This window comes from Aedes aegypti, chromosome 1 (genome assembly GCF_002204515.2).
Source record: "Aedes aegypti strain LVP_AGWG chromosome 1, AaegL5.0 Primary Assembly, whole genome shotgun sequence".
NCBI classification, from domain to species: domain Eukaryota; kingdom Metazoa; phylum Arthropoda; class Insecta; order Diptera; family Culicidae; genus Aedes; species Aedes aegypti.
In genome coordinates, this window is record NC_035107.1 from 283,348,608 (window position 1) to 283,374,071 (window position 25,464).

The 25,464-nt window shown below is 38.3% G+C and overlaps 1 protein-coding gene across 1 annotated transcript in view; it reads right to left on the reverse strand.

The window, feature by feature from the left end:
* The window catches only part of LOC5566210 (serine-rich adhesin for platelets), a 784,828-nt gene that overhangs the window by 92,330 nt on the left and 667,034 nt on the right, over nucleotides 1-25,464 (reverse strand). The window contains exon 8 of the mRNA XM_021838003.1: nucleotides 17,690-18,117. Within this exon, the coding sequence (XP_021693695.1) occupies nucleotides 17,690-18,117 (428 nt within the window). The remainder of the gene's footprint in view (nucleotides 1-17,689; nucleotides 18,118-25,464) is intronic.

The following is a 25,464-nucleotide window of genomic DNA, read 5'->3' on the forward strand; positions in this document are numbered from 1 at the left end:
TGATAACAGCGATAATAAAATTTGTTATCAATTTGATATCATCCAGTTATCCGCCTTTGCTCGGGCTTCTGATGGGTACGTCTATGGAACTTGGAGGGCTAAGACTAGGGACGAAATCGCTGGGTTTCTCCTGTATCAAAGCTGGCTTAAATAAACTGTCGAGTCCACAGTGAAATCGCTGGGTTTCGCCGTGACCTAGATTCTGTTCTTCTTCGTGGCTCAAATGCAACTCATCATGAATGTTTTAAAATGAACTACTGCTTTCCAGGCATGGGCTTCGAGGGGCGCTCCAATGTGATGATTGATCGTGACGGACGGAACAAACCTCATAGAATCAACAAAAAAGACATAATGGGTCTCACATGTCTTTGCTTAATTCTACCATAGTAGATTTTTCCTGTCAAAAGCCTTGTAATTACAGTGGGTAGCTAAAACATCAAACACCAAATATAACTAGTAAGTATATTTAAAACCAAAACTGCTAAAAGTCATGATTCCACCTTTGACAGGCCCGAAGAACTTTACTTACACAGTTTCCGCTCGATAACTGGACGCTCCCTAACCTGACTGCTTTTAAAAGAGGCGTTCGACTCTATTTTTGTATAAAGTTAGTTTTATCACGACAGATTTCCAACAAAATTACAAGATAAAAATGTGTTGGATTATTCTTTTTAAAAAAATTCACCTACATTTAAGAGGGTATTCAAGTGCAGGCACACGGTACAACGAAAAAAATAATAATTAAGGGTTCATTCACAAATTTCAAAGCGCCGGAAATGGCCTTTGTCGACAATCACTCTTAATGCTTTTTGTATGAACATTCTACAATATTGATATAACATGATACACACCAACCTCCTTCATTAGTAATACCTCACTAATCGGTGTTTGTTAGCATAATGCAATCACATCCACACCAGCGCATGAGACAGCTCCCGGCGCTCAGCGCATGTCTCATGCTCCTGCGATTTATGGTGCGGCGCATTCATAGCGCATACATAATTTTCATCCTTGTGCCTCTTACTAGCTCAGCACACTATGATTTCGATGTGCTTGGAGCTGAAGAAGCAAGAGTCTCAGTAGCGCATTTTTGTACACGTGAGAAATAAGTAACTCTACTCCCAGAAGCTTAAAAAGCTTCTCCAGAAGCTGGAAAAGCTTCACCCCGAAAGTTGGAAAAGCTTTTTCGAGAAGCAGGAAATACTTCTCCGAGAAAGTGGAAAAGCTTCTCCCAGAAGCTGGAAAAGCATCTCCCAGAAGCTGGAAAAGCATCTCCTAGAAGCTGGAATTTTTTTTCCTGAAGCTGGAAAAGCTCTTTTCAGAAGCTGAAAAAGCTTCTTCCAGAAGCTGAAAAAGCTTCACTCCGAAAGTTGGAAAAGCTTCTCCATGATGCTAAAAAAGCTTATCCAAGAAAGTGTAAAAGCTTCTACCAGAAGTTGGAAAAGCTTCTCCCATAAATTGGGCTTTTCCGAGAAAAGGGAAAAGCATCTCCGAGAAAATGTGAAAGCTTCTCCCAGTAGCTGAAAAGGCTTCACCCAGTAGCTGTAAAAGGATTTTCTCAGAAACTGGAAAAGCTCCACCCCGAAAGTTGGAAAAGCTTCTCCAAGAAAGTGGGAAAAGCTTCTCCGAGAAAGTTGAAAAGCTTCTTCCAGAAGCTGGAAAAGCTTCACGCCGAAAGTTGGAAGAGCTTTTTCAAGAGACTGGAAATACTCCACCGAGAAAGTGGAAAAACTTTTCCCAGACGTTTGAAAAGCTTCTCCCAGAAGCTGGAAAAGTTTCTTCCAGGAGCTGGAAAAGCTACTTTCAGAAGCTGAAAGGGCTTCTTCCAGAAGCTGAAAGAGCTTCTTCCAGAAGCTGGAAAAGCTTCACTTCGAAAGTTGGAAAAGCTTCTCCAAAAAGCTGAAAAAGCTTTTTCAAGAAAGTGGAAAAGCTTCTCTCAGAAACTGGCCATTTCCGAGAAAAGGGAAAAGCATCTCCGAAAAAGTGTAAAAGCTACTCCCAGAAGCTGAAAAGGCTTCTCACAGTAGCTGGAAAAGCATCTCCGAGAAAGTGTAAAAGCTGCTCCCAGAAGCTGCAAAAGTTTTTTCCAGAAGCTGGAACGGATTTTCTCAGAAGCTGGAAAAGCTTCACCCCGAAAGTTGGAAAAAAATTTTCAAGAAGCAGGAAATACTTCTCCGAGAAAGGGAAAAAACTTCTCCCAGAAGCTGGAAACGCTTCTCCCAGAAGCTGGAAAAGGGAAACGCTTTTCCCAGAAGCTGAAAAAGCTTCTCCAGAAGCTTGAAAAGCTTCTTCAAGAAAAGGCATTTCCGAGAAAGTGTAAAAGCTTCTCCCAGAGGCTGCAAAAGCTTCTTTCAGAAGCTGGAAATGATTTTCTCGGAAGCTGAAAAAGTTTTACCCCGAAAGTTGGAAAAGTTTCTCCAGAAGCTGGAAAAGCTTCGCCGAGGAAGGAGAAAAACATCTCCGAGAATGTGGAAAAGCTACTACCAGAAGCCGGAAAAGCTTTTACAAGACGCGGGAAAAGCTTCTCCCAGAAGCCGGAGAAGCTTCTCCAGAAGCTGGAAAAGCTCTCTAAATGGCTAGAAAAGCTTCTCCAAGAAGCAGGAAAAGCTTTTTTCAAAATAGGAAAAGCTTCTCCCAAAAGACAGAAAACCTTCTCTCTGAAGCGAGAAAAGCATCTCCCATAAGCTGGAAAAGCTTCATACGAAAGCTGGAAAAGCTTCTTCAGAAGCTGCAAAAGCACCTCTCAGAAGCTGGAAAAGCTTCTCCCAGAAGCTAGGAAAGCTTTTTCCAGAAGCTGGAAAAGCGTCCCAAGAAGCTGGAAAAGCTCAGCTCCAGCTCTCTCAGGAAATGAAAAAGCTTATCCCAGAAGCTTGAAAAGCTTATCCTAGAAGCTGAGATAGCTTCTCCTAGAAGCTTTTACCAGAAGTTGGAAAAGCTCCTCACAGAAGCTGGAAAAACTACTCTCTGATTCTTGAAAAGTTTTTTTTAAGAAGCTGGAAAAGCTTCTTAAAGAATCTCTAAAAGCTACTCACATAAGCTGGAAAACGCTTCTTACAAAAGTTTGAAGAGCTTCGAACAGAAGATGGAAAACGCTTTTTACAGAAGCAAAGAAAGACAAGCTTTTTTCTGCATTTGGAAAAACTTCTTCCAGAGTTTTGTAAAGTTCTTGTAGGAAGCTGAAAAATCTTGTTCCAAACCCTCCATGAAAACTCTGTTATCGGCTCTTCAAATCGCAATTGGGTCACTTCCTTTCTGAATCCCTAAGCTCTTCCGGACATATTTCCAACATCCATTCCCATTGCTACAAGCCGGAACAGTAAACAACGATCCCGTTAAAACAAAATACAAGAATCGCACAAAACGAGATGCTTGTTCACAATCCATGCCTCAGCGACCCCAACTTCACCCCTTTCCACCCCACCGCCATGCTAGAGAAAACACTCATTTTTAAAACATAAACGATTGAGAGCAGCGCGTAGGGCGCGCCTGAGTAGCAGCTATTGACTGGCATCCTTTCCGGTTTGGTTCGCTCGGCTCTCGGCATGGAAATAAGCGGAAAATGAAACGCCCTCACAATCCGTTGCCATCTCTGTCCTATATTGCACCGACCGACATCAACGATGACGCACAGAGGCCCGATTTTTCGAAAAAGAACAGTTTGCTATGATTCTCTTTAGAAATTTCCAGGGAATGTAGAGATTATTGGGAGAATTCCAATAGAAAACCTTACAGGACTTTGTCGGAATAATTCCCACGGAATGTGGAACTTTTACCAAGGTTTTTTTCAATCTGGACCACTGTGTGACGGTGGACGGCCATCCAGGTAGCTCGGAATCGCATCGAAGCGAAGCTGCTACGCTGTCCTGTCGTCGATCATGAATAAAACATCATTTGCCATTCCAACTCCCTGGAATTTCCTCCCGGCTTTATTGCCATTGTCGCTTAGGAAGAACGTTGATTATGATGGCGATGTTGCTGTTGTTGCTTCGTGGAGAGGTCCATCGAGAATAGGTTGTGCATCGAGCGCGAATGATGCTGCGGCAGGGATGAATTCATGGAGTTTTTGAAATTAAATCTTTAAATATTTTTTTTAAGTCTCAGCTTCTTAGAAAAAATTTTCCAAGCTTTAAGGAGAATCTTTTTCAAACATTGAGGAGAAGCTTTCCCGGCTACCGGAAGAAGCTTTTCCAGCTTCTGGGAGAAGCTTTTTCAGCTTCTGGGAGAAGCTTTAACAACTTCTGGGAGAAGCTTGTCCAGTTTCTTGGGGAAGCTTTTCCAGCTTCTGATAGAAGCTTTTCTAGCTTCTTGAGGAAGCTCTTTCAGCTTCTTGCAGAAGCTTTTCCAGCTTCTGGGGGATGCTTTTCAAGCTTTATGGAGAAACTTTTCCAGCTTCTGTAAGATGCTTTTTCAGCATCTGGGAGAAGTTTATTTAGCTTCTAGATGGAAGCTTTTCAGCTTCTTTGGGAAGTTTTTCTAGCTTCAAGGAGAAGCTTTTCCAGCTTCGCAGAAGCTGTAATAACACTTTCAATCTGTGAGTGAGATTCCCTCATACGTGATTCATCCCCTGCTGCCGTCACAATGATGGGCATTCCGCCACATGTCACAAAATTCAAGAGGATATTTTATCTTTGCCCTCATCCCCCGCACTATTTCCAGTCTCTAGTTCACCTTGCATGTCACGAAACGAAAGTCCGCCATTTTCAAGGCCGATCCTGTTTCGGCCCATGGTTTTTTGGGCCAACCCGTATTGTTGGTCGGTTGGTTGGTCGTTATCTATGGCCCTTGTGCAACGGAACTCGATATCATCCGAGTAGTGAGAGGGGTAGCGGGGTTGAGCTAGGACAGCGTGCTCGATGGGTTTTGTATCCAAAAGCGGAGAAAAATATGCAAACGACTAAAATATTTTTTTTTATAGCAGTGCTCACAGGCAGACCCATGTGTTCTCTTTGTTATAGTTTTTGCACTTTCGATGCGGCGCTACCTTTGTGTGCAGCTGACTGTTTTTGTTTCGAATTTGTTCCGCTTCAAGTTGCACCGACTGATGACGGCACGTGGTTCTACTCTTCTTGTTCTTGGTATTACGTCCTCATTGGGACAGAGCCTGCTTCTCAGTGTAGTGTTAAATGAGCACTTTCCCAGTTGTTAACTGAGAGCTGTATTCGTATATCCTGTGGCAGGTACGGTACGAGATTTCCATGACGAAAAGATCCTGCACCGACCGGGATTCGAACGCAGTCAATTTCAGAATGGCATTGCTTCGTAGCCGTGGACGTTACCAATAGGCTAAGGAAGACCCACGAGATTGTTGGAGCGTATTTTCTCTCGCATTGAATTTGATTAATCTGACAGGTTTTTGACGTGTCATTGCAAATTCAGGAAAATGGTTCCAACGACAACGTTTGAATATATTTGTAAAGTAAACTCGTAGTGCAATCCAAAGCAGTTAACTCGTAATTATATAACTTGGTGGTTTTCAGAAATTAAGGCATAATTTTCTTCAAAATCAAGAAGTTCAATTGTTATAACGAAAGCATGGGGTCTCCCGCTCCCCCTTTGTCAGGTACCCAATGATAAGTGCAATTTTTCATTGATTTCCGAATTACTAATAAATTAGTTTATCATAATAGGTTTTTACTGATCATATAAAAGTGAATCAACATATAACTATCCTTAATAATCCATTGATTTTTTGTTTTCAGAGTTATCTTTAGGATAGGCATCCTAACCTTAGTTTTTGAGGTACATCCTGGATACATTCTGAATATGTCTGTAGCGGAAATAAGTTAGATGTTTAATTTCCAAGCTGAATAAATCATTTAGTTTCGGGTTCTTCACAAACCGGTAGGTCGTTGCATGTCTTGGTTCATATCCCGGCGCTGTTTTAAGAATAACACAGATCAATTTTTTTACATATCAGTCATTTTCTAAAATGATGGGGTTAGAAGCAAATTGGTATTAGTGACAAAATCCTAGTTTTGGTAAATTCGACTTTGAAGCAATTTTTCATTCCATGCAAATTGTATGACAGCCAAAGAAACAAGCCGTTTCCTACGAATTATGTATTTATCTCTGTTGGACGGAAAATTACTTAATATGCCATTATTAAACCTGAAAATAGTTGCATCTATTACAACTTACATATCATTAACTTACAACCGATTTAAATGTCACTTGCCCCCAGTGGTTGTCGGGTTCTCTAGATTTGTGCTTTTGAAAATTCGAGGTTTGGCTTCGATGCATCTTTACCTTAAGCCCTTCAATTATACTTACGCACTCAAAAACATTTACCGAATTACGAAAAAGAACACAGAGTATTTACTCTAAATATTTTAAAACGAAGTGGTTGTCGTAGCAAAACATGTGACGATTGTGATATGCTGTAGTGCAAAATTGAAGTTATTTTAACATCAACCTGCATCTAGATTTATACCAACATTTGCAAACACTCTATGTAACAAAAATTGTTAACTGAGAAAATTGATGTTGAAGTTTCAATTAAATAGCAACTTGTACAATGTGCATTTCGAAAAACGAGAATTCATTGGAAAGTGAAATGAAGTTCTTTACCGCTCCGTCCGACATGTGATATCTGATAGTCAGCATGGATTCATGAAAAACCGTTCGACGACTATAAATCTCATGACATTTGCGAACAATTTAACAAAGAGGATTGGAAAGAGGCAGCAGATTAACGCAGTGTATATTAATATCTCCAAAGCTCTCGATAAAGTGCCTCACACGTTAGCTGTGGAGGAAATGCGGCACATTGGCTTGCCCGACTGGATCATCAACTGGACGTCATCGTACTCAGCTAATCGTAAGAGTTACGTAAAAATTAGCGACGCATATTCCGATTCCTTCTCCGTTCCCTCCGGAGTCCCACAAGGCAGCCACCTTGGCCCGTTAATTTTCATAATTTTCGTCAACGACATCTGTAGTCTTCTTCGCTGTGATTGTTTGATGTTCGTGGATGACTTAAAAATCTACCGTACCGTATTGTCACCGTTGGACTGCTGTGCTCTTCAGGAAGATCTGAACATCGTTTTGGACTGGTGTGGAAGGAATGGAATGCAAGGTATCCTACAGATATCCTACAGTCGTCAGCGCTCTCTTCAGAGCGCTGTTCAATAAAAAAATAGACTTTTTCCAGACATACAGTAAGAAAAAACTCAGTATTTTTTTTTTTATTAAAAACATAAGTAAGTGATCGAGACGCTAGAAATTCTCATGAAGCCCAAAATGTAAGGAGTGTTTGTGAAGAAATCAATGATGATTAGCAACTGGCCATTCGATGATGGATTACACAGCGTAACAAAAACAACATTTTTGCATGTCTCAAAGCTCACATTATGTATCTAGGTTGAGGTTGCTATATCTGATGCCGTTCTCAGAAAAGTTCCAGCACGTCTCAACTTTTAGCTACAAGCGCCAAAGTTGTATAAAATGCTTAAATAAAATTTAGAGAATGATTTATCAATATTTTTTGTGTTCTAATCCACCAAGCATGCAATATATGACTTTTACTTTTATATTAGATATAATTTGGTTAAAGTTGCACGAATAAATTTAGATCAAAACGATTTTTCCAACATGCTTGCAGTCTCCATACACAACTTTTCGTTTCTCTTATATGGAAAAATACAATACCTTTTGAAATCATCATTATATATCTTTTGAGCATCGAAAGTATTATGACGTTTGTCTTTGATAATAAGTGTTAAATACATGTAGTTTCTATTCTGTGGAAAATTCAGCGAAAACATTTTGTCAGCCCCCGATTTAGTCTACCCTCGATTTTGTCAGCTTTTTTACCCGATTTTGTATTTTAAATTTGTCAAAAAAATTTTTTCGTCATATTTTACCACGTTTACATTAAAATTGATGATGATGTTTGATGTCATGGACGCATGGGCGTAGCCAGAAGGAGCAATGACATTGCATTTTATTACGGGAATTAATCTTGTGTTTGAATTCTTCAAAGATTGTCTCCAGCGCTTTATTCATACAAAAATAACATCCAGAAATTGCTCGAATCAAATCTATTATGAAACTCAAAAAGTTTCTGCAAATATATTGTCAGTAGAATTTTCATTGAAATAATTATAGAAAGCTACTCGTTTCTCCCCGGGAATTATTCTTAGGATTTTATTTAAATTCTTCTAGATGTTTTTTTTTTTTTTTTTTTTTTTTTAAACTTTATTAGAGTGTATTTTAACACACGAGGGCTAGTTCTACACTTCTTCTAGATGTTTCTTAAACGTGTTTCTCCAATCATTTCTGAAATGATTATATAAATCGTTCCTGAGAGTACATTCAAGTTCTCCACAGATTCCTCAACAACATTTTGAGGTGTTTTTGGATATGCTTCTTAGAATTCTCCCTTTTAAATTTAATATAGTATGCCGAATCTCGGCTTCTATTAAACGAGCGAATTTCATGAGAGATTATCATAAAACCGAGTTTCGTTACTAAGCAACGTGACAATTTGCTAATTGGACAATGCTTAAAATTGTAAAAAAACGAAATTGTGATTACAATAATTGTGAATGTGCCTACAATAACTTAATAAACTCTTTGAAAGATCCCTTCAAAAATACTTTTTGTTGATGCTTTCTTAGGATATTTTTGATAAATTTTGACCTAGGACTCAAAAAAAATATTTTTTTTCTATAATTTCAATATTTATCTAAAAACTGTTTTAAAGATTCCTTCAGATATACATCTAATTTCTATTCTGATTTTTTTTAATATCTATGCTCTATTGACGGATTCTTATAGGAATCATCTTATGAGATTTTCAGGAATTTGACTAGGAATTTCACCATGAACCAAGGATTTATTCACGACTTCATGTAATATAATTGATGAATACTTTTGCGCTAAGAACAAACCAAAAAATAATACATGGAAACTTAAAAAAAATCTTGGTTTTCACACTGGTAGAAATATTTTCAAAAACATTCTATGCCAAATCCTTGAGAAAATGTTCAAAACGGTCCCGGATGAGTTTCAAAATAATATTTGGAAAATTTTATGTGGAAATCTCCGCATGAAACATTCTTTAAGTTATTAATGCTATTTCTAAGGAGTTTCTAAAAAAATAGAGGAACATTAATATGAAGCTCTTTGGGTATTTAAAGCATAAGTAGGAATTCAGGTTTATTGCGTTTGTCTTACTGGTCAGAGTAAAATTGCCAATCAAAGGGGCCATAACGAATCGAATTTTCATAATTTTTCCTATAGGTAAAGGGGAGGGGGGGAGCCCGTGATAAAAAAAAACCTAACTACGCCCATGTACATCGCCCCCTCAAAGGTCCATGCAACCATGTAACATGTCAAAATAAAAAAAAAAAAAAAAAACAGGAACCAAATTTAAATGACCCGATTTTGTCAGGTACCCACAAGGGGCCGACAAAATCGGGTCCTCAATGTATTTGAAAAATTAGACGTGCTCTGATATATTTGATAACGGGAATGAATTCAGCCACCCTTCATTTATTAAATAGCGGTATTATGGTGGTTGATACAAAAACGTGTTCCGCAGTGTTATCATGTGGTGAGCTCATTCCATGCTCTTATTTTAAATGCCTAAAACATTTGAAAACACATGTTTATTGTGACAACGGTATTGATGTGACGTTGAGAGATTTATTTAGAAACAGTGATTGGTTCGTCACTATAAGTGTCGGCATATTTGAATTCCTGTAATATATCATACATATTGATGGAAACGTATCTTTGCTCTTGTTTTTAAATCTATGAAAAAACTGAATAGTTCGATTAATATAGGGGAACTGGGGGTAATATGCCCATAGGGGGCAAAACGCGCCACTATCGATTTGGACGAACGATGTGTTTTAGAACGCTTTTTTTCATCCTAGATCATAGAAAATGGATAAATATGCTTTTCCTATTATATTTTTATGTGTTTTTCTCAACCAAATCGATAAAATTGAATAAAAACGTTTTTCGCTGTTTTTGTTGCAATTTTGTGCGATTTTCAATGTCATTTTTTAGGTCAATAAATAACCAAATTTCTGAAACTATTGCCGAGAGTCAACTTGTGCACTGTCATAGTTTGTATTACATGCAAAACATATGTTTAATTTGCCCTCAAAAAACTTATTGAAGGACCTAAACTTTAATCAACTCTGGGGGCAAAACGCCCACCCCTATTTCATAACACCAAAACAGCCGTTTGAATTCAAATTCTACCAAACGTAATGCCACGTTGAAGTTACGCAAAAATTGGAACCTTACAAATGCACATTTTTCGCATCAGCATATATACTATTATTGAACAATAACATCTGAACAAACGCCCGGATGTATGCAACCCATATACATGCATGATTGTGTGCGTTCGTTTACAGCATGGCTAACGCCGAACTCAAGCGGGGCGTTTTACCCCGCAAAACAATACATATGCAGTTAAGCAAGCCTTTTTTAAAAATTATTTTATAAACTCCAGAAAAGTTAAAATGGATAGCTGTTTCTACTATTTGGTAGAAAACATGTTTGTCTATCCAACCATAATTAAAAAAGATCATAAAATAATGTTTTTCACATCCAAAATCGCTGTTCTCCCAAACCACCCCCAGTCCCCCTACAAGCTTTCGATTCGATAGTTCGATTAATAGTTACTAGCTGTGTCGATTTTTTTGTCAGAAAATAACTAGCTCTATTTATTTGAACCGTCATTGACAACACATGCGTTGCCCGGTGTACTTGGTTCATAATAGTCATTGGCGTAGCTAGGATTTTTTTTCTGGAGGGGTTCTAAGGAAGCGCTTAGCACATTTTTGTTTTATAGAAGTTATGTCTGTCGCAATAACCACGATTTTCACAAATGTCGTAGTTAGCATAGATTTGATTTGTGATTGATTTATTTGTGCTTTTGTCTCAAATCGGTGTTTATTAGTCATATATGTAAATATAATTGTTCAGCACGAAAAATATTTTTCTTTGTCTAATCTTTTGAATTTATTTCCAAGAACTGTTCCAAATAACTCACGAGGAATATTTCTTGTGATTTTTATACAAACTTTTCAGTTATTCAACCATGTGCTCTCAGAGCACCCTCAGGGATTTCTTCATCAATTATTTTCAATTTTTTTCAGTGTTTTTTCAAGAACTCCTTTAATATTTTTTTCTAATTTCCTCCTGAAAATTCGAAGGAAAGTTTTTCCCGGGTTTAGTAATTATTATTTAACAGATTTTTTCCTCAAGTTTCTCTAGGCTTTCTCGTAGAAATCCGCCAGAGAATAATTTGAAAATTCTTCGAAACATCTCTTCAGGTAGGCCCTTATACATATTAATTTCAGTTGTTTTTATATAATAAATCTACGAGCTGTTTCGTGGAATATCTATTATCAAACAAAAAAACCGAATTTACTGCTGAATTATTTAATTCCGCTAGAGTTTGTATTCTTTGATAGATATGCGTGTTTCGACCTCAACTGTAAGACCGTCTTCAGTGTCACGTACTAGACTCTACTTATTCCAACTGTTAGTTTGACACATCGTAAAGCTGTTCATTATTAATTTGATAAGCTTTTTTTCTGGAATTACCGAAGAATTCTCCAAGAAATAGTACAAGAAATTCTAGGAGTCTCACCAAAGATGTCTTCAAGATCACCAAGGAAGGCTTCTCTCCACAAATTATTCAGAGAGTCACCAAAAGCTTTTCTTACTATGCCTATGTGGCTCTTCCTAAAACTTCTTTTCAGATTCCTTCAAAACGTCTTTCAGAAAATCTCCGGGCCAATGGTTTCTTGAAAAAACCACTATAAAAATTATCAGGTCTTTCAGCACAAAAATGATAAACGATTCTTCCGGGTGTGACTCTAAAGTTTCGTCGTAATATTCCGCAAGATTTTTGTTAGCAATCAAACAGAAAAAAAATAAATAGAAAAAATCAAACAGGATTCATTTTGGAAAATGTTTTTAGCGATTTCTCAGAATAGTTCTCCGCAGAACTATCTGTATTTTTTTATAAAACATTTTCTATTAAATGTTTTCAAAAAATATTTTAATGTTGCATTCCTTCAAAACTTTCTCGAAAATAATATTTTGGAATTTCTTCAAAAATGCCTAACTAATTAAATTAAAAAAAAAAAAATATCCATATCTCGATGTGTTTCTGTTGATTTTACGTTCTCAATTTTCTCTCCGTATGTCGATATGTCCCAGATAGCCGTAGTGGTAAACGCGCAGCTATTCAGCAAGACCAAGCTGAGGGTCGTGGGTTCGAGGATCTTTTCGGGTTGGAAATTTTCTCGATTCCCAGGCAATAGAGCTTCGTACCTGCCACACGATATACACATGCAAAAATAGCCATTGGCATAGTAAGCTCTCAGTTAATAACTGTGGAAGTGCTCATAAGAACACTAAGCTGAGAAGTAGGCTCTGTCCCAGTGCGGACGTAACGCCAGAGAGAAGAAGAAGATCTCGATATGACCATTACACAGCGCAACAAAAATGAAATTTTTGCGTGTCTCAAGGATCAAATTATGTGTCTCTGGTAGAATTGAAGTTGTTGAATCTGATGCCATTCTCAGAAATGTTCCAGCACGTCACAATTTTTAGCTACAGGTCGCAAAGTTGTATAAAACACGGGTTTTATTGATGTTTGTATTAAATTTAAAGTAAAATTTATCAAACTTTTTTGTAATCTAATCCACCAAACATGCAAAATAGAACTTGAACTTTCGTTTCAGATATAATTTGATTGAAATTGCACGATTAAATTTCGATTAAACTGATTTTTTTTAATATGCTTGCAGTCTCCATACAAAATTCTTCGTTTCTTCTATATGGCAAAATACAAGAAATCTCTAAACCATCAAAAAATAACTTTTCCGCATCGAAAGTATTACAAACTTTGATGGTAAGTGTTATTATACACATAAAGTTAGAATTCTGTGGCAAATTAAGCAAATAAATCGCCTTACAAGCTGGCAAACTTGCATGCAAGTTGGCTGAAATCGTCATTTTTTGCATTTTCAACAGCCAATATCTCAAAAAACTAGACGTGCTATGATATTTCTGAAAACGGCAATGGATTCGGGTTGCTGAATTAATTAAGTGTGAATAGCGGTGTTTTGGTGCTGGAGACAAAAACGTGCTCGCAGTGTTATCGAAGGTTACTAGACCAAAGTTTTGGGATTCTAAACAAATTAGGAGCGCAAAATGACGTTTGTTTGTATTGAAAAAAAAAATGTGGATTCTTCTGGAGGGTGCCTGTTCCCTCTAGACTCCCTTTTTCTTGCGCCAATGATAATAGGGGATGTTTTCTTTGCTCAACGAACGTAACACAAACCGTAACATGAAACACAACACAACAGATTTACTTTTTAGGTAGTTAGAAAATCTATGAATGATTCGTCACAATAGGTGTTGACATATTTTATATTCATTCAATAGATTTTAACAGATGACTTTTTTCGCATTACTTATTAAGGTGAAACCTGATCGTGTAACTTTCGAATCCTTCCCACTAACAAAAACTCCTTCCCGTGACAACCATGAATATGCAGAGATAGACTCGGTTTTTATTAACAATGGATGTCACACCAACACCCTTTCTCTTCCCTGATGACCGTAAGAAATCTCGAAATTGTACACTGAAGATGGAAAACTACTCTCAAGTTCCATATGTTGGTTCTTTGTGCGATATTGATTATTCTGGTCAGTCACGGAGTAGCAACTACTAATTGTACGGTCATCAATGATACTAGGGCACTGAGGGAGCTGAAAAAATCCTCAATATAGCAAGTTCGTCGAATTTCTTTCTTTAGACACGTACTACAAAACCGTACCGTACAACACGCTCGCGGACAATGTGCTGTAATAGAGGTGAGGAGATGCTTCTGTATAATACACAGATGTTTTAAATGTATTAGTGTACCGCTTGTGTTTTCACGCAGCAACCCTTTGCATATTGACTATGTGTGACGTCATACAGTTTGTTATCGAATGTTTCTTGGGATTCGTTGCTAGCAACCCTTCTGTTACCAAGGTTGCTATGTGCTGTTATTTAAACAAAAACATGAAAAAATGCAGCACGCAAAGATTGCACTTCAGGTAATTACAATTCAATTGAGTTCTAGCTTTTGTTTTATTTTGGGATGAAATCTTGAACGAAGAGAATAGACAAGGACTTTATGGAACTGATGGCAGTGCTGGAATTATTCCACGTTTTACGAATACTTTGTGTGAGCTAACAAGTTTATGGCCCTGGTGCTGAAAGCAAGGCTGAAAGTCTTTATAATCAGACATGTTATGTAACTCGCATATTTCTCAGAGATACAGAGATTCAGGGATAAAGGTCCTCAATAAAGCTATAAAACTTTTACATCAAGGCGTTTGCTGCAGATTTTTTTTTTCAGTTCTGCTTTTGAATAGTTCCATAATATGAAGCGTTAAGTACTGGCTGACGGGATGATGAAACTGCATGTCGTCACTCCCCTTTACTTAATGTTTGTTTTGATTTTACACTACACTAACACAAGCACACATCGACTATCTCCTCACTTTTTCCATAGCACATTGGCTCGTAATAGGCTGTTTTTCATCACGACAATCTGTCATGAAACAGTCTAGTTTCCTGCACTGAAGTGAGCGATGCGGGAATAGTCATTACCTGGGAGGGAGAAACCGATACGAAATTTATGTACGTCAAGGTGAGCCGAGATTCTGCTGTCACGAACTGTCACTGTGAGCCCAGATCTAAAACAATGGACAAACATGATAAAAGCGCGTAATCGATTAAAACATATTTTTGCATTTTATTAATTGTGACAAAAAATCGATTGAAAAGCTATTCATGCTTTTTCAAAAGTAATGTCACAATAGCACCTTTTATTCTGATTGAATATAAAGTATTCAAGTACGCATCATTTTACTTTTTCCAATAAAAACAAAAATGGAATGCATAGAAAACTTAAGCCCTTTTCCATGTTTGTCCAGAACGATCGAAAGAACACAATAAAAGAAAACTAGCGATTTTCATCAAGTCTGCCTTGATTGTCGTTGGCAAGCTGGAGTTTTCTTGCAGTTCGGAATAACTTTGTGTCATATTTCGTGTGTAGTATCGGTGCCCCCTCCCAGGTCATTACCTAACTGAAACCAGTGCTGTAATGATTCATTACGCAATGCTTTCTCATTACGCAACAACAATTTCTAATAAATTGTAAAATGATGGTGAATGCATTCTGATACAATTTTTGATACCCTCAAGTAGTCTTCTACGAAATTACAAAAAATGTTGTACGTAACTCGTTTTAGAACTCGATTTTTACAGCACTCGTCGTAATTATCCAACTCGGCAAGCCTCGTAGGATAAATTTACGACTCGTGCTGTAGAAATCATCATTCTGCAACTTGTTCCGTAAACTACTATTACTGAACACCCGTTAGGAACACTTTCAGAGATTATTTTAAAGATTTCTTCAAACATTTTCCAGAAAACTTTTGTGATCTTTCTATATAGATGTTTCTGAAAATTCTTCCACTTTAAAGAAGTGTTCTGGTATTTTAACAGGACTTCAAACCAATGTGCTATAGAAAAGGTGAGGAGATAGTCGACGTGTGCTTGTGTTAGTGTAGTGTAAAATCAAAACAAACATTAAGTAAAATGGGAGTGACGACATACAGTTTCATCATCCTGTCAGCCAGTACTGAACGCTTCATATTGTGGAACTATTCAAAAGCAGAACTGAAAAACAATCTGCAGCAAACGCCTAGATGTAAAAGTTTTATAGCTTTATTCAGGACCTTTATCCCTGAATCTCTATACCCCTGAGAAATATGCGAGTTACATAACTTGTCTGCAATTTTCAGTACATTTCTAAAGTTTTCTTGCTGATAACTCGCACGGATATGATCTACTGATCCTTGCAGATATACATCAAGGAAATTGTTAAGCGATTTTTGCAGGGTTTGCTCCAAGAATTCTTTAAACTTGTTTTTTAGGATCGTTTCAGAATATCCTACGAGTAATGTTAATAATTTCTGCAGGATTTTTTACAGTAATTTTTCCAATCGATTCAGAATATCTTGAAGATCTTCTTCTTCTTTTTCTTGGCATTACGTCTTCTCTGGGTTCGGATTAGTGTATCTTGAAGATATGTACCGTAATACGGGGTAACATTGATCATTTTTTTTGAATATTTCTTAAATCTTTCGTTTGAAAATGCAAATGTTGCAAATTTTATATTTTTAAAACAAGTACTGCCACCCATAGCTCGTGACTATATACTGCATTTTGTTTTTTGAAAGATTTAAGCATGTTTAAAAAAATGTTTTAAGTGAATTTTTGATTTAGCTGATATGGGGTAACATTGATCACCAATGTAAACAATGTTCGGTAATATTGAAAATGTCGTTGCTTACTTAAATCATGGCACCTGAAGCCGAATATGAAGGCCAAACGCTTACAAGTCATTTACTTTTTGAGTTATTTTAAAATTAAAAACCCCTCGAACCACGGAATACGCCTAAAAGTAGGCAATTTCCAAAGGGAATTCTATATTCTCAACAGTAATTCGTAAATGTTGCCTAATTGAGCATACTTATGAAAGTTTTGACATCGGTATCGTTTTCGGCGATGCCATATTTAGTAAGAATCACATTTTTCTTGCTCATATCGTTTGCAGAACTTATATGTGACGTGAATGTTCGGTACCGTCATCTTTACCCATTGAAATAATTGTTTCGAAAAGTTGACAAATTTACGCATAAGGTAAACGCAATTTGCGCAAAAATGTTCACATTCATTAGCTTATGAATATAAGAAAGAGAAGCACCATTAATGGTTTGAAAATGCTCCTTCAATAAATGGCGACACGAACCTTTTACGAGATGGATCATTCCGATCAATGTTACCCCGCTGATCAATGATACCCCGGATTACGGTATGTACATTTAAATTAATTTTAGGTATATAGAAACTGTATTATGAATTCCTGGGAAGTTTTTTTCAAGAATTGTTTTTTTTTTGTTATTTCCTAATATATTTCTCCTCTAATTTTGCTTAAATCTTTTATGAGATTCTTCTTGGAATATATGATTCGTGCATATAATTAATGTGTCTGTATTATTTAGCAGGGGAGTCTTATGTTGGGTTAGGGTCATATATGCTTTCATATCGTTTCGTCTTAAGACTTGGCTCTAATAAAGCCAGGGCATGTGGAAGAAATATCTGTGTCCTATCCCAGGAAAAGCACTTTCAACGTCATCATATATCATTCCAAAATGAAACGGTTGGTACGGTTGTCCTCGTTTCTTCCTTCCGAAAATTCTAAATTTTTCGTTCATCATGTTATTTACAAGTGAATAATCTGATAGCCGTTAAATTTTGAGTTATCTACGAACCCAAGTCTGCACTGTAGGCCTGGCCATTTTAATATTTGTATGAAATCCCTGATATGCTGCAAATTGCTGGAGAAAAAATCGGTATTTTCAGGGAGCTTTTCAAGATTGGCTGTGTAAGCGCTTAGATTAGATGAGAAACTCTTATAAGCGGTTTCTTTATTACCTCGTAGGCCTGAAACCTAGTTTAATCAAATGGGTAAACGTGTTTTCAAGCTTAAGCGATGGTGAATATATCGGCCCTCAGAGCAATTCATCTTCTTAGCTGCAACTCATATCGTCTAAAGCACAAATATTGTAACAAGATGTCACTCACCTGCATGTTCCAAGTGCGCGGTCGGGGCGGTACCTTCTGACCCGCAGCAGCTGCAGCCGCTGCTGCCGCATTAGCTTGCTTCGTTTGCTGCATGATTTGCGTGATCAGATCCAGCTGCTGCCGCGTCAGCCCTTCGTTTCCGTTTCCTGCGGGTGAACTTGGCGAGGGGGACTTGGAACTGCTGCTGCCGCCGGATTCGCTGCCACTGCTGTTGCCACTTCCGGTCCCGAGCCCATTGAAGGTGACCGAGATGCTTCCCGTTTGGGCGCCGGTGGAATTGCTAGAGCTTGTTGTACTGTTGCCGCCGGCTTGGAGGCTGGTGCTGGTGCTGATGCCGTTGTAGCTGCTGGACGAGGTGGTGGTGGAACTGCTGCTCGAGGAGGTGAACTGAATGCTGCAGGTGGCTCCGTGCGGGGAGCTGGCGTCACCTGGAGAAGAGGGGACAGGGAAAGATAGTAGATAATGAACAGTCGTTTTTAGACAAAAAAAAAAACAGTAAAATAGATCCTTCGCAGTCACAAAAAGCCATTCTAGCTAGTAAGCCGAAACGTGTATCTTTGACGGAAATTGAACTCATAGCTTGATTATCTTACTATTACTGGGGAAACTGTTAGAACTTCTAGCAAGCCTGACGGTGGCAAAGTTCTTATAAGACTTCTGTCTAGACCCTTAGAAAGATTTGTTTATCCATTCAAATTGATTCTTGTTAAGATTAACCTAAATAATTGTTGAGATTAATCTTACACATTTGAACCTAACGACTACGCTAACGATTAAGTGTTACAGCTGAACAGTCAGGTTAAGCTTACATTTCATTACATTAACTAAATATTTCATTCATTAAACATTCCGTTTTATCTCAAACTCCAAGATTTTTCAAGAAAACCAGTCATTTTTTCACAGGGTGATCATTTATTCTATGATTCAAATCATTTACATTTTAAGGTTGTGAAAACATCAATTCTTAGCTCCAAAATTGCCACGAAATTTGAAACCAAACGGCAACAATTTGTTCTCGGAGATAAGGTTTTGATAAACACAGGCTTTCTTCCGAAGCTTTAACAAAAACCTCTTGCACTGAGAAGCAATTTAAAAAATACGGGAAGAAGCTTCTTTCAGAAACTTACTCCAGGAGCTCAGAAGGAGAAGAGAAGTATCCTATATAAGCTCGACAATGCTTCTTTTAAATACTCGGAGAAAATACATTAGAAGCTCGAAAAAATAACTTCTAGAATAGGGCTGCCAAACGAACGACTTACGGTCTCATTTAAGGTAAGAAGGTGTAATACGCCCCCCCCCCTTAAGGAAAAACTGCTCTATCGCAGTAGCAAATGGATCACTTCTAAAGTTTTCTATGTCAATGTGTTGCTTACTTAGTTGGCCATGCTCTGCACGCAACTTTCTCCTTCCAGGTTGCTTTAAAAAAGTATATAAGATGTTTTTTTGTAAACGGTCCCAATGTTTACGTTTCAAAACAACCCGGGCAATATGCCCCTCCCGTAGAAAAAAACGTCCAAAGCGTTATAGAAATGTTTCCAAGGAGAATTCCACCACCTGCTAATCTTAAAAGGGTCCATTAGCAGTCGTCTTCCGGTAAAAGTTTTTGTATTAAGTACAATAGTAAAGAATGAGCTTCATCCCCCCTGAGGCTCGCTTATAAAGAGCAAATTTTTAAACCAGAAACCTGATTTTCGATATTTTTAGAATTTCTATTGATTGTTTATACTTTTCAAAGAACATATATGCGCAACATCATTTTTTCGCGAATATTCAAGATATGTAATCATATTTATGTGTGAAAGAAGCCTCAATCCCGTGAAAATGAAGAGGGGCGTATTGCCCTGTTGGGGCGTATTACACCCAATTACCCTACATAGAGCGACCCGCGGAGGAATTGAAGATTCGTCTCATATTGGACCCACTGACTGTTCTACTAACATGAAGTTGGAAGATATCAAGGTTAACTATTTTGATCTTTCATTTAGTTTGAAGCTATATTTTAGCTCGATAATTGTGTAAATCACTTGTTAGAATTTACTTAAATAATACATTTATGAAGCATTTGAGACTCAAAATTGTTGAGATCATTTGTCGCATAACTTATGATCTCGCCTCAAAAGCCATTGTTACACTTGGATGCGGCTTGTTGTTTTTGAGCAAATTAATGGATAAAGATAAATCAATCACAACTGTGAGATAAAGAAGGATCGTCTCTCCTTCGCAGCATTGTTAAATGACGCCTAAAATTTCTAATGGGCTAAATTTTCTAACACAATTCTAACGAAACATATGCATCTAGAAAAGTTCCTAAAAATGGAGCTTGCCTGCTTTAAAAACTTATTTATGTAGAGTTTTCGGCAGGAGTATGAAAAATAAAAAAAAAACACACAGAACAGGATTTTTTCAAAGAGCTGGTGACACAACTTTCACGGATAAAATGGTCTGGATTCTCACGGATTCTTCAATAGGATTACAAAGACTCCTGAGCAGAATTTTCATAGATTTCAATGCGTAACTTTCGAAAATCCTGGGCCAGGTTACAGTACAACCCTAGGTTGGATTTCGATTCTTTCTTTGGTAAATTTACAATAAAATTATGTACAACTTTTTTGAAATCGTATTCAGCATTTTCAAACAATTCAAAGTAGGATTTTGAGTTGAATGTTGGATGAGGTTCTGAGGTTTTTATGCTTGATCAGGATTTTTACACACTTCGGATCATGATTCTCAAAATAACCTTTGCTGGATTAAAAAAATAGGTAAGATTTTGGCAGAATTCTGAGTATGATTTTCATAAAATCTCGGCATTATTCTCACAGGATCTATAAATTAGATAGATTGTTCGAAATGCTCTTGGCTATATAATAGACTTTCCCGAAAACAGTAAGCAATTTAAAAACGTTGGGCAGGCCTGCTTAAGATGCTCAGAGAAGCTTCCGTTAGAAGTTCTGAGAAGCTTCCATTAGAAGCTCGGAAAAGCTTCATTCAGAAGCTCGGAGAAGCTTGCTTGAGAAGCTCGAAGAAGTTTCCTTCAGAAGCTCAGAGAAGCTTCCTTCAGAAGCTCGGAAACGTTGCTTTCAAAAGTTTGTAGAAGCTTCTTGCAGAAGTTCTAAGAAGCTTAAGAATCACATAGAAACTTTCATCAAAAGCTTGGGTAGACTTCCTCCAGAAGTTCGTAGAACTTTGTTCAGAAGCTCGGTGAAGCTTAACTCAGAGAAGCTTCGTTCAGAAGCTTGGATAAGCTCTCTTAAGAAGCTCAAAAAATCTGGCTTTGGATACTCGGAGAAACTTGCTTTAAAAGCTCAGAGAAGCTTGTTTCAGAAGCTCGGAGAATGTTGCTTTAGAAGCTTGGGGTAGCTTCTTCAAAAGCTCGAAAACAATTCCATCAGAAGCTCGGAGAAGCTTCCTTCAGAAGCTCAGAGAAGCTTCCTCAATAAGCTTGGGAAAGCTTCCTTTAGAAGCTCGCAGAAGCTGCCTTCAGAAGCTAAGAAAAGCTTCCTTCAGAAGCTCGGAAAAGCTTCCATCAGAAGATCGGAGAAGCTTCTTTCAGAAGCTCGGAGAAGCTTCCTTCAGAAGCCCGAAGAAGCTTTCTTCAAAAGCTTGTGGAAGTTTTCTTTATAAGCTCATTGAAGCTTCCTTCAGATGCTCGTACAAGCTTCCTTCAGAATCTCGGAGAAGCTTCCTTCAGAAGCTTGGAGAAGCTTCATTCAGAAGTTCGAAGAAGTTTCCTCTAGAAGCTCGGAGAAGCTACCTTCAGAAGCTTCATTCAAACCTCAGAGAGGCTTTCTTCAGAAACTTGGGAAAAAAAATCTTGGAAGAGCTTCTTTAGAAGCTGGTAGAAGCTTTCTTCAGCAGCTCGGAAAAATTTCTTCCAGCGGCTCGGAGAAACTTCAGAAGCTCGAAGAATTTTTCTCTAAGAGATTTGAAAAGCTTGCTTTACTAGCTCGGAGAAGCTTGCTCCAAAGCTCAGAAAAGCTTCCTTCAGAAGCTAGGGGAAGCTTCCTTCAGAAGTCCGTTGAAGTTTCCTTTAGAAGCTCGAAGAAGCTTACTTCAAAAGCCGAGAGATGCTTACTTTGGAAGCTTGGAGACGCTTGCATTAGTAGCTCAGAGAAGCTTGCTTTAGAAGCTTGGAGTTTCTTTCAGAAGTTCGGAGAAGCTTCATTCATAAGCTCCGAAAAAATTCCCTTCAGATGCTCGGAGAAGCTCCTTTTAGAAGCTCGTAGAAGCTTAATTCAGAAGCTTGTACAAGCTTCATTCAGAAGCTCGGAGTAGCTTTCTTTAGAAACCTGGGGAAGCTTTAGAAGCTTGGAGAAGCTTTTCTCAAATGCTCAGAACCCAAGCAACACACATGTTATAATTGAGTATTATTAACTTATATATGACCAGATCTGGTTGTATAGCTGTTGATAATGCTCAATTATAACATGTGTGCTGCTCGGGAAAAGCTTCCTTCAGAAGTTCGGAGGACCTTAGAGAAGCTTCCTTCTTTTTACGAAACTCGGAGAAGCTTCTTTCAGAAGCTCTTTAAAGCTTTCTTCAGAAGTCAAAGAAGCTTCCTTCAGAAACTCAGAGAAGCTTCCGTCAGTAGCTCGGAGAAGCTTCCTCCTGAAGTCAGAGAAGCTTTCTTCAGAGGCTCGGATAAGCTTTCTTCAGAAACTCGGGAAGCTTCCTTCAGAAGTTCGGAGAAACTTTCGTCATAAGCTCGGAAAAGCTTCTTACAGAATCTCGTAGAACCTTCCTTCAGAAGCTCGGTTTACCCTCCTTGATAAATTCGGAAAAGCTTCCATCAGAAGCTAGGGGAAGATTCATTTATTTATTCATTTATTGAAGCAGGGAAAAACCCCAAGGAGTGTAACTGTCTTAGATGTTACTTCGCTAGGGGAAGATCCTTTATAAGCTCGTAGAAGCTATCTTCAGAAGCTCGGAGAAGCTTCCTTCAGAATCCGAGAGATGCTTTCTTTGGAAGCTCGGAGAAGCTTGTAGAAGCTTCCTTCAAATAATCAGGAAAGCTTTATTCAGAGGCTCAGAGTAGGTTTCTTTAGAAGTCTGGGGAAGCTTCCTTCAGAAGCTTGTAGAAGCATTTTTCAGAAGCTCGGAGGAGCTTGCTTCAGAAGCTCGGAGAAACTTCATTCAGAAGCTCGGAGAAGCTTCCTTCAAAAACCGAGAGAAGCTTACTTTAGAAGCTCGAAAAATCTTGCATTAGTAGCTCGGAGAAACTTGCTTTAGAAGCTCTGAGAAGCTTCCTTAAAATTCTCAGAAAAGCTTCCTTCAGAAGCTCGGAGTAGGTTCTTCAGAAGCCTGGGGAAGCTTCCTTCAGAAACTCGTAGAAGCTTTCTTCAGAAGCTCGGAGGAGCTTCCTTCAGAGGCTCGAAGAAGCTTCGCACAAAAACTCGTAGAAATTTCTTTCATAATCTCGGAGAAACTTCCTCCAGAAGCTCTTTAGAAGTTTGGGGAAGCTTCCTTTAGAAGCTCGTAGAAGCTTCCTTCAGAAGTTCGGAGAAGCTTCCTTCAGAAGCTGGGAAAAGCTTCCTTCAGAAGAAGAGAGAAGCTTCCTTCATAAGCTAGGAGATGCTTACTTTAGAAGCTCGGAAAAGCTTGCTTTAGTAACTCGGAGAAACTTCCTTCAGAAGCTCAGGGAAGTTTCTTTTAGAAGCTTGTAGAAGCTTCATTCAGAAGCTTGGAGTAGCTTTCTTCGAAAGCCTGGAGAAGTTTCCTTCAGAAACTCGTAGAAGCATTCTTCAGAACCTCGGAGAAGCTTCCTTCAAAAGCTCGGAGAAACTTCCTTCAGAAGTTCGGAGAAGCTTCCTTCAGAAGCTGGGAAAAGTTTCCTTCAGAAGCTTAGAGAAGCTTACTTTAGAAGCTCGGCAAAGCTTGCATTAGTAACTCGGAGAAGCTTTCCTCAGAAACTCAGAGAAGATTCCTCCAGAATCTCGGAGAAGCATGTTTTAGAAGCTCGGAGAATCTTACTTTAGAAGCTTGAGGTAGCTTAATTCAGAAGCTTCCATCAGAAGTTCGGAGAAGCTGCCTACAGAAGCTTGGAGAAGCTTCCTTCAGAAGCTCGGAGAAGCTTACTTCAGAAGTTCGGAAAATCTTCGTTCAAAATTTCGGAGAAGCTTTTTCAAAATTTCGGTGAAGCTTCCTTCAGAAGCTCGGAGTAACTTCTTCCAGAAGTTCGGAGAAGCTGAGAAAAGCTTTCCTTCAGAAGCCGAGAGAAGCTTACTTTAGAAGCTCAGAAAAGCTTGCCTTAGAACCTTGGAAAAGCTTCCTTCAAATGCTCAGAAAAGCTTCCTTTAGAAGCTCGGAGTAGGTTTCTTCAGAAGCCTGGGGAAACTTCCTTTTGAAGCTCGGAGGAGCTTCCTTCAGAAACCCAGAGAAGCTTTCTCCAGATTCTCGGAGAAGCTTGTTTTATGAGCTCGGATCATATTGCTTTAAAAGCTTGGGGTAGTTTCCTTCAGAAGTCTGGAGAAGCTTCCATCAGAAGTTCAGAGAAGCTTCCTACAGAAGCTCGGAGAATCTTCCTTTAGAAGTTCGGAAAAGCTTGCTTCAGAATTTCGGAGAAGCTTTCTTCAGAAGCTCGGAGAAGCTTTCTTCGGAAGCTCGGAGAAACTTTCTTCAGAAGCTCTGAGAAGCTTCCTCCAGAAGCTAAGAGAAGCTTCCTTCAGAGGCTCGAAGATGCTTCCTTCAGAAAATCGGAGAAGTTTGGAGAAGCTTCCTTCAGAAGCTCTGAGATGCTTGCATTAGTTGCTCGGGGAAGCTTGCTTTAGAAGCTTGGAAAAGCTTTCTTAAAAAGCTTGTGGAAGCTTTCCTCAGAATCTTCTAAAAGCTTCCTTCAGATGCTCTGATAAGTTTCTTAACGATAAGAAGTTCGGAGAAGTTTATCCCAGAGAAGCTTGAATAAACTTCCTTCAGAAGTTCCACTTTCTTCAGACGCTCTAGAAAGTTTTTTTTTTATTGAGCTGGAGGAAATTTTCTGTACCAGATTGACGAAGCTTTTTTCAAATACTTGAAAAAGTTCCTATGAGCTTCTAATGGAAAAAAAGAGAGATTTCTTCTGATTTTTTAAACAGTAATGATTTTCGGACGAGTGATTGAAGATTTCTCTGGGAAAGATAAACTTATCTGGAACGTCTATGAACGAAAAAAAGATAGTTGTTGAAAAAAGGCAATCACTCGCAATTACGTCCTTCATATTCTTGTTCATCAAAGACCAGGAAATACAGGTTTTGTTGATCTCTTGAGGTAACAGAATAAGGAATACATATATACCACTTTAATAAAAACACACCAACGTAGAACTAGATATCTTGATCTGCCCTGGTTAGCTCTGAGAGCTTCAAAAAACGTATCAAAATTTCAAATGTGATGATGGATCTCGTCTGCACGTTTCCGGAAGTTAATTTTACCACGTCAACCCGAAATAATATCATTTATATTCCACAGCCATCTCTTCTCCACAGTCCGAAAGTCATTTTTTGTGATTCCTCCCCAACAAGTCCTTCCCGGTACGATTCAAATCATAAAAATATTTCCGAGCGGCTTTGAATCCTTTCCCTTTATTTCCAAGTTCTCCGTAAAGCCTCAACCGGAGAAAACATGTAAAAAATACCTGACTGCCGTCCTTGCTGCCAGCCGGTGATTGAATGGGCAAGCTCAAGCCGAAGAAATCCTTTCCATTCCATCCTAACGAACTGTCAACGGCAATCGCATTTTTCCTCATCTTAAAAGTTACATTTACCCTTTCCTTCCTTCTACTCTAGCTATGTACACACGGTAGT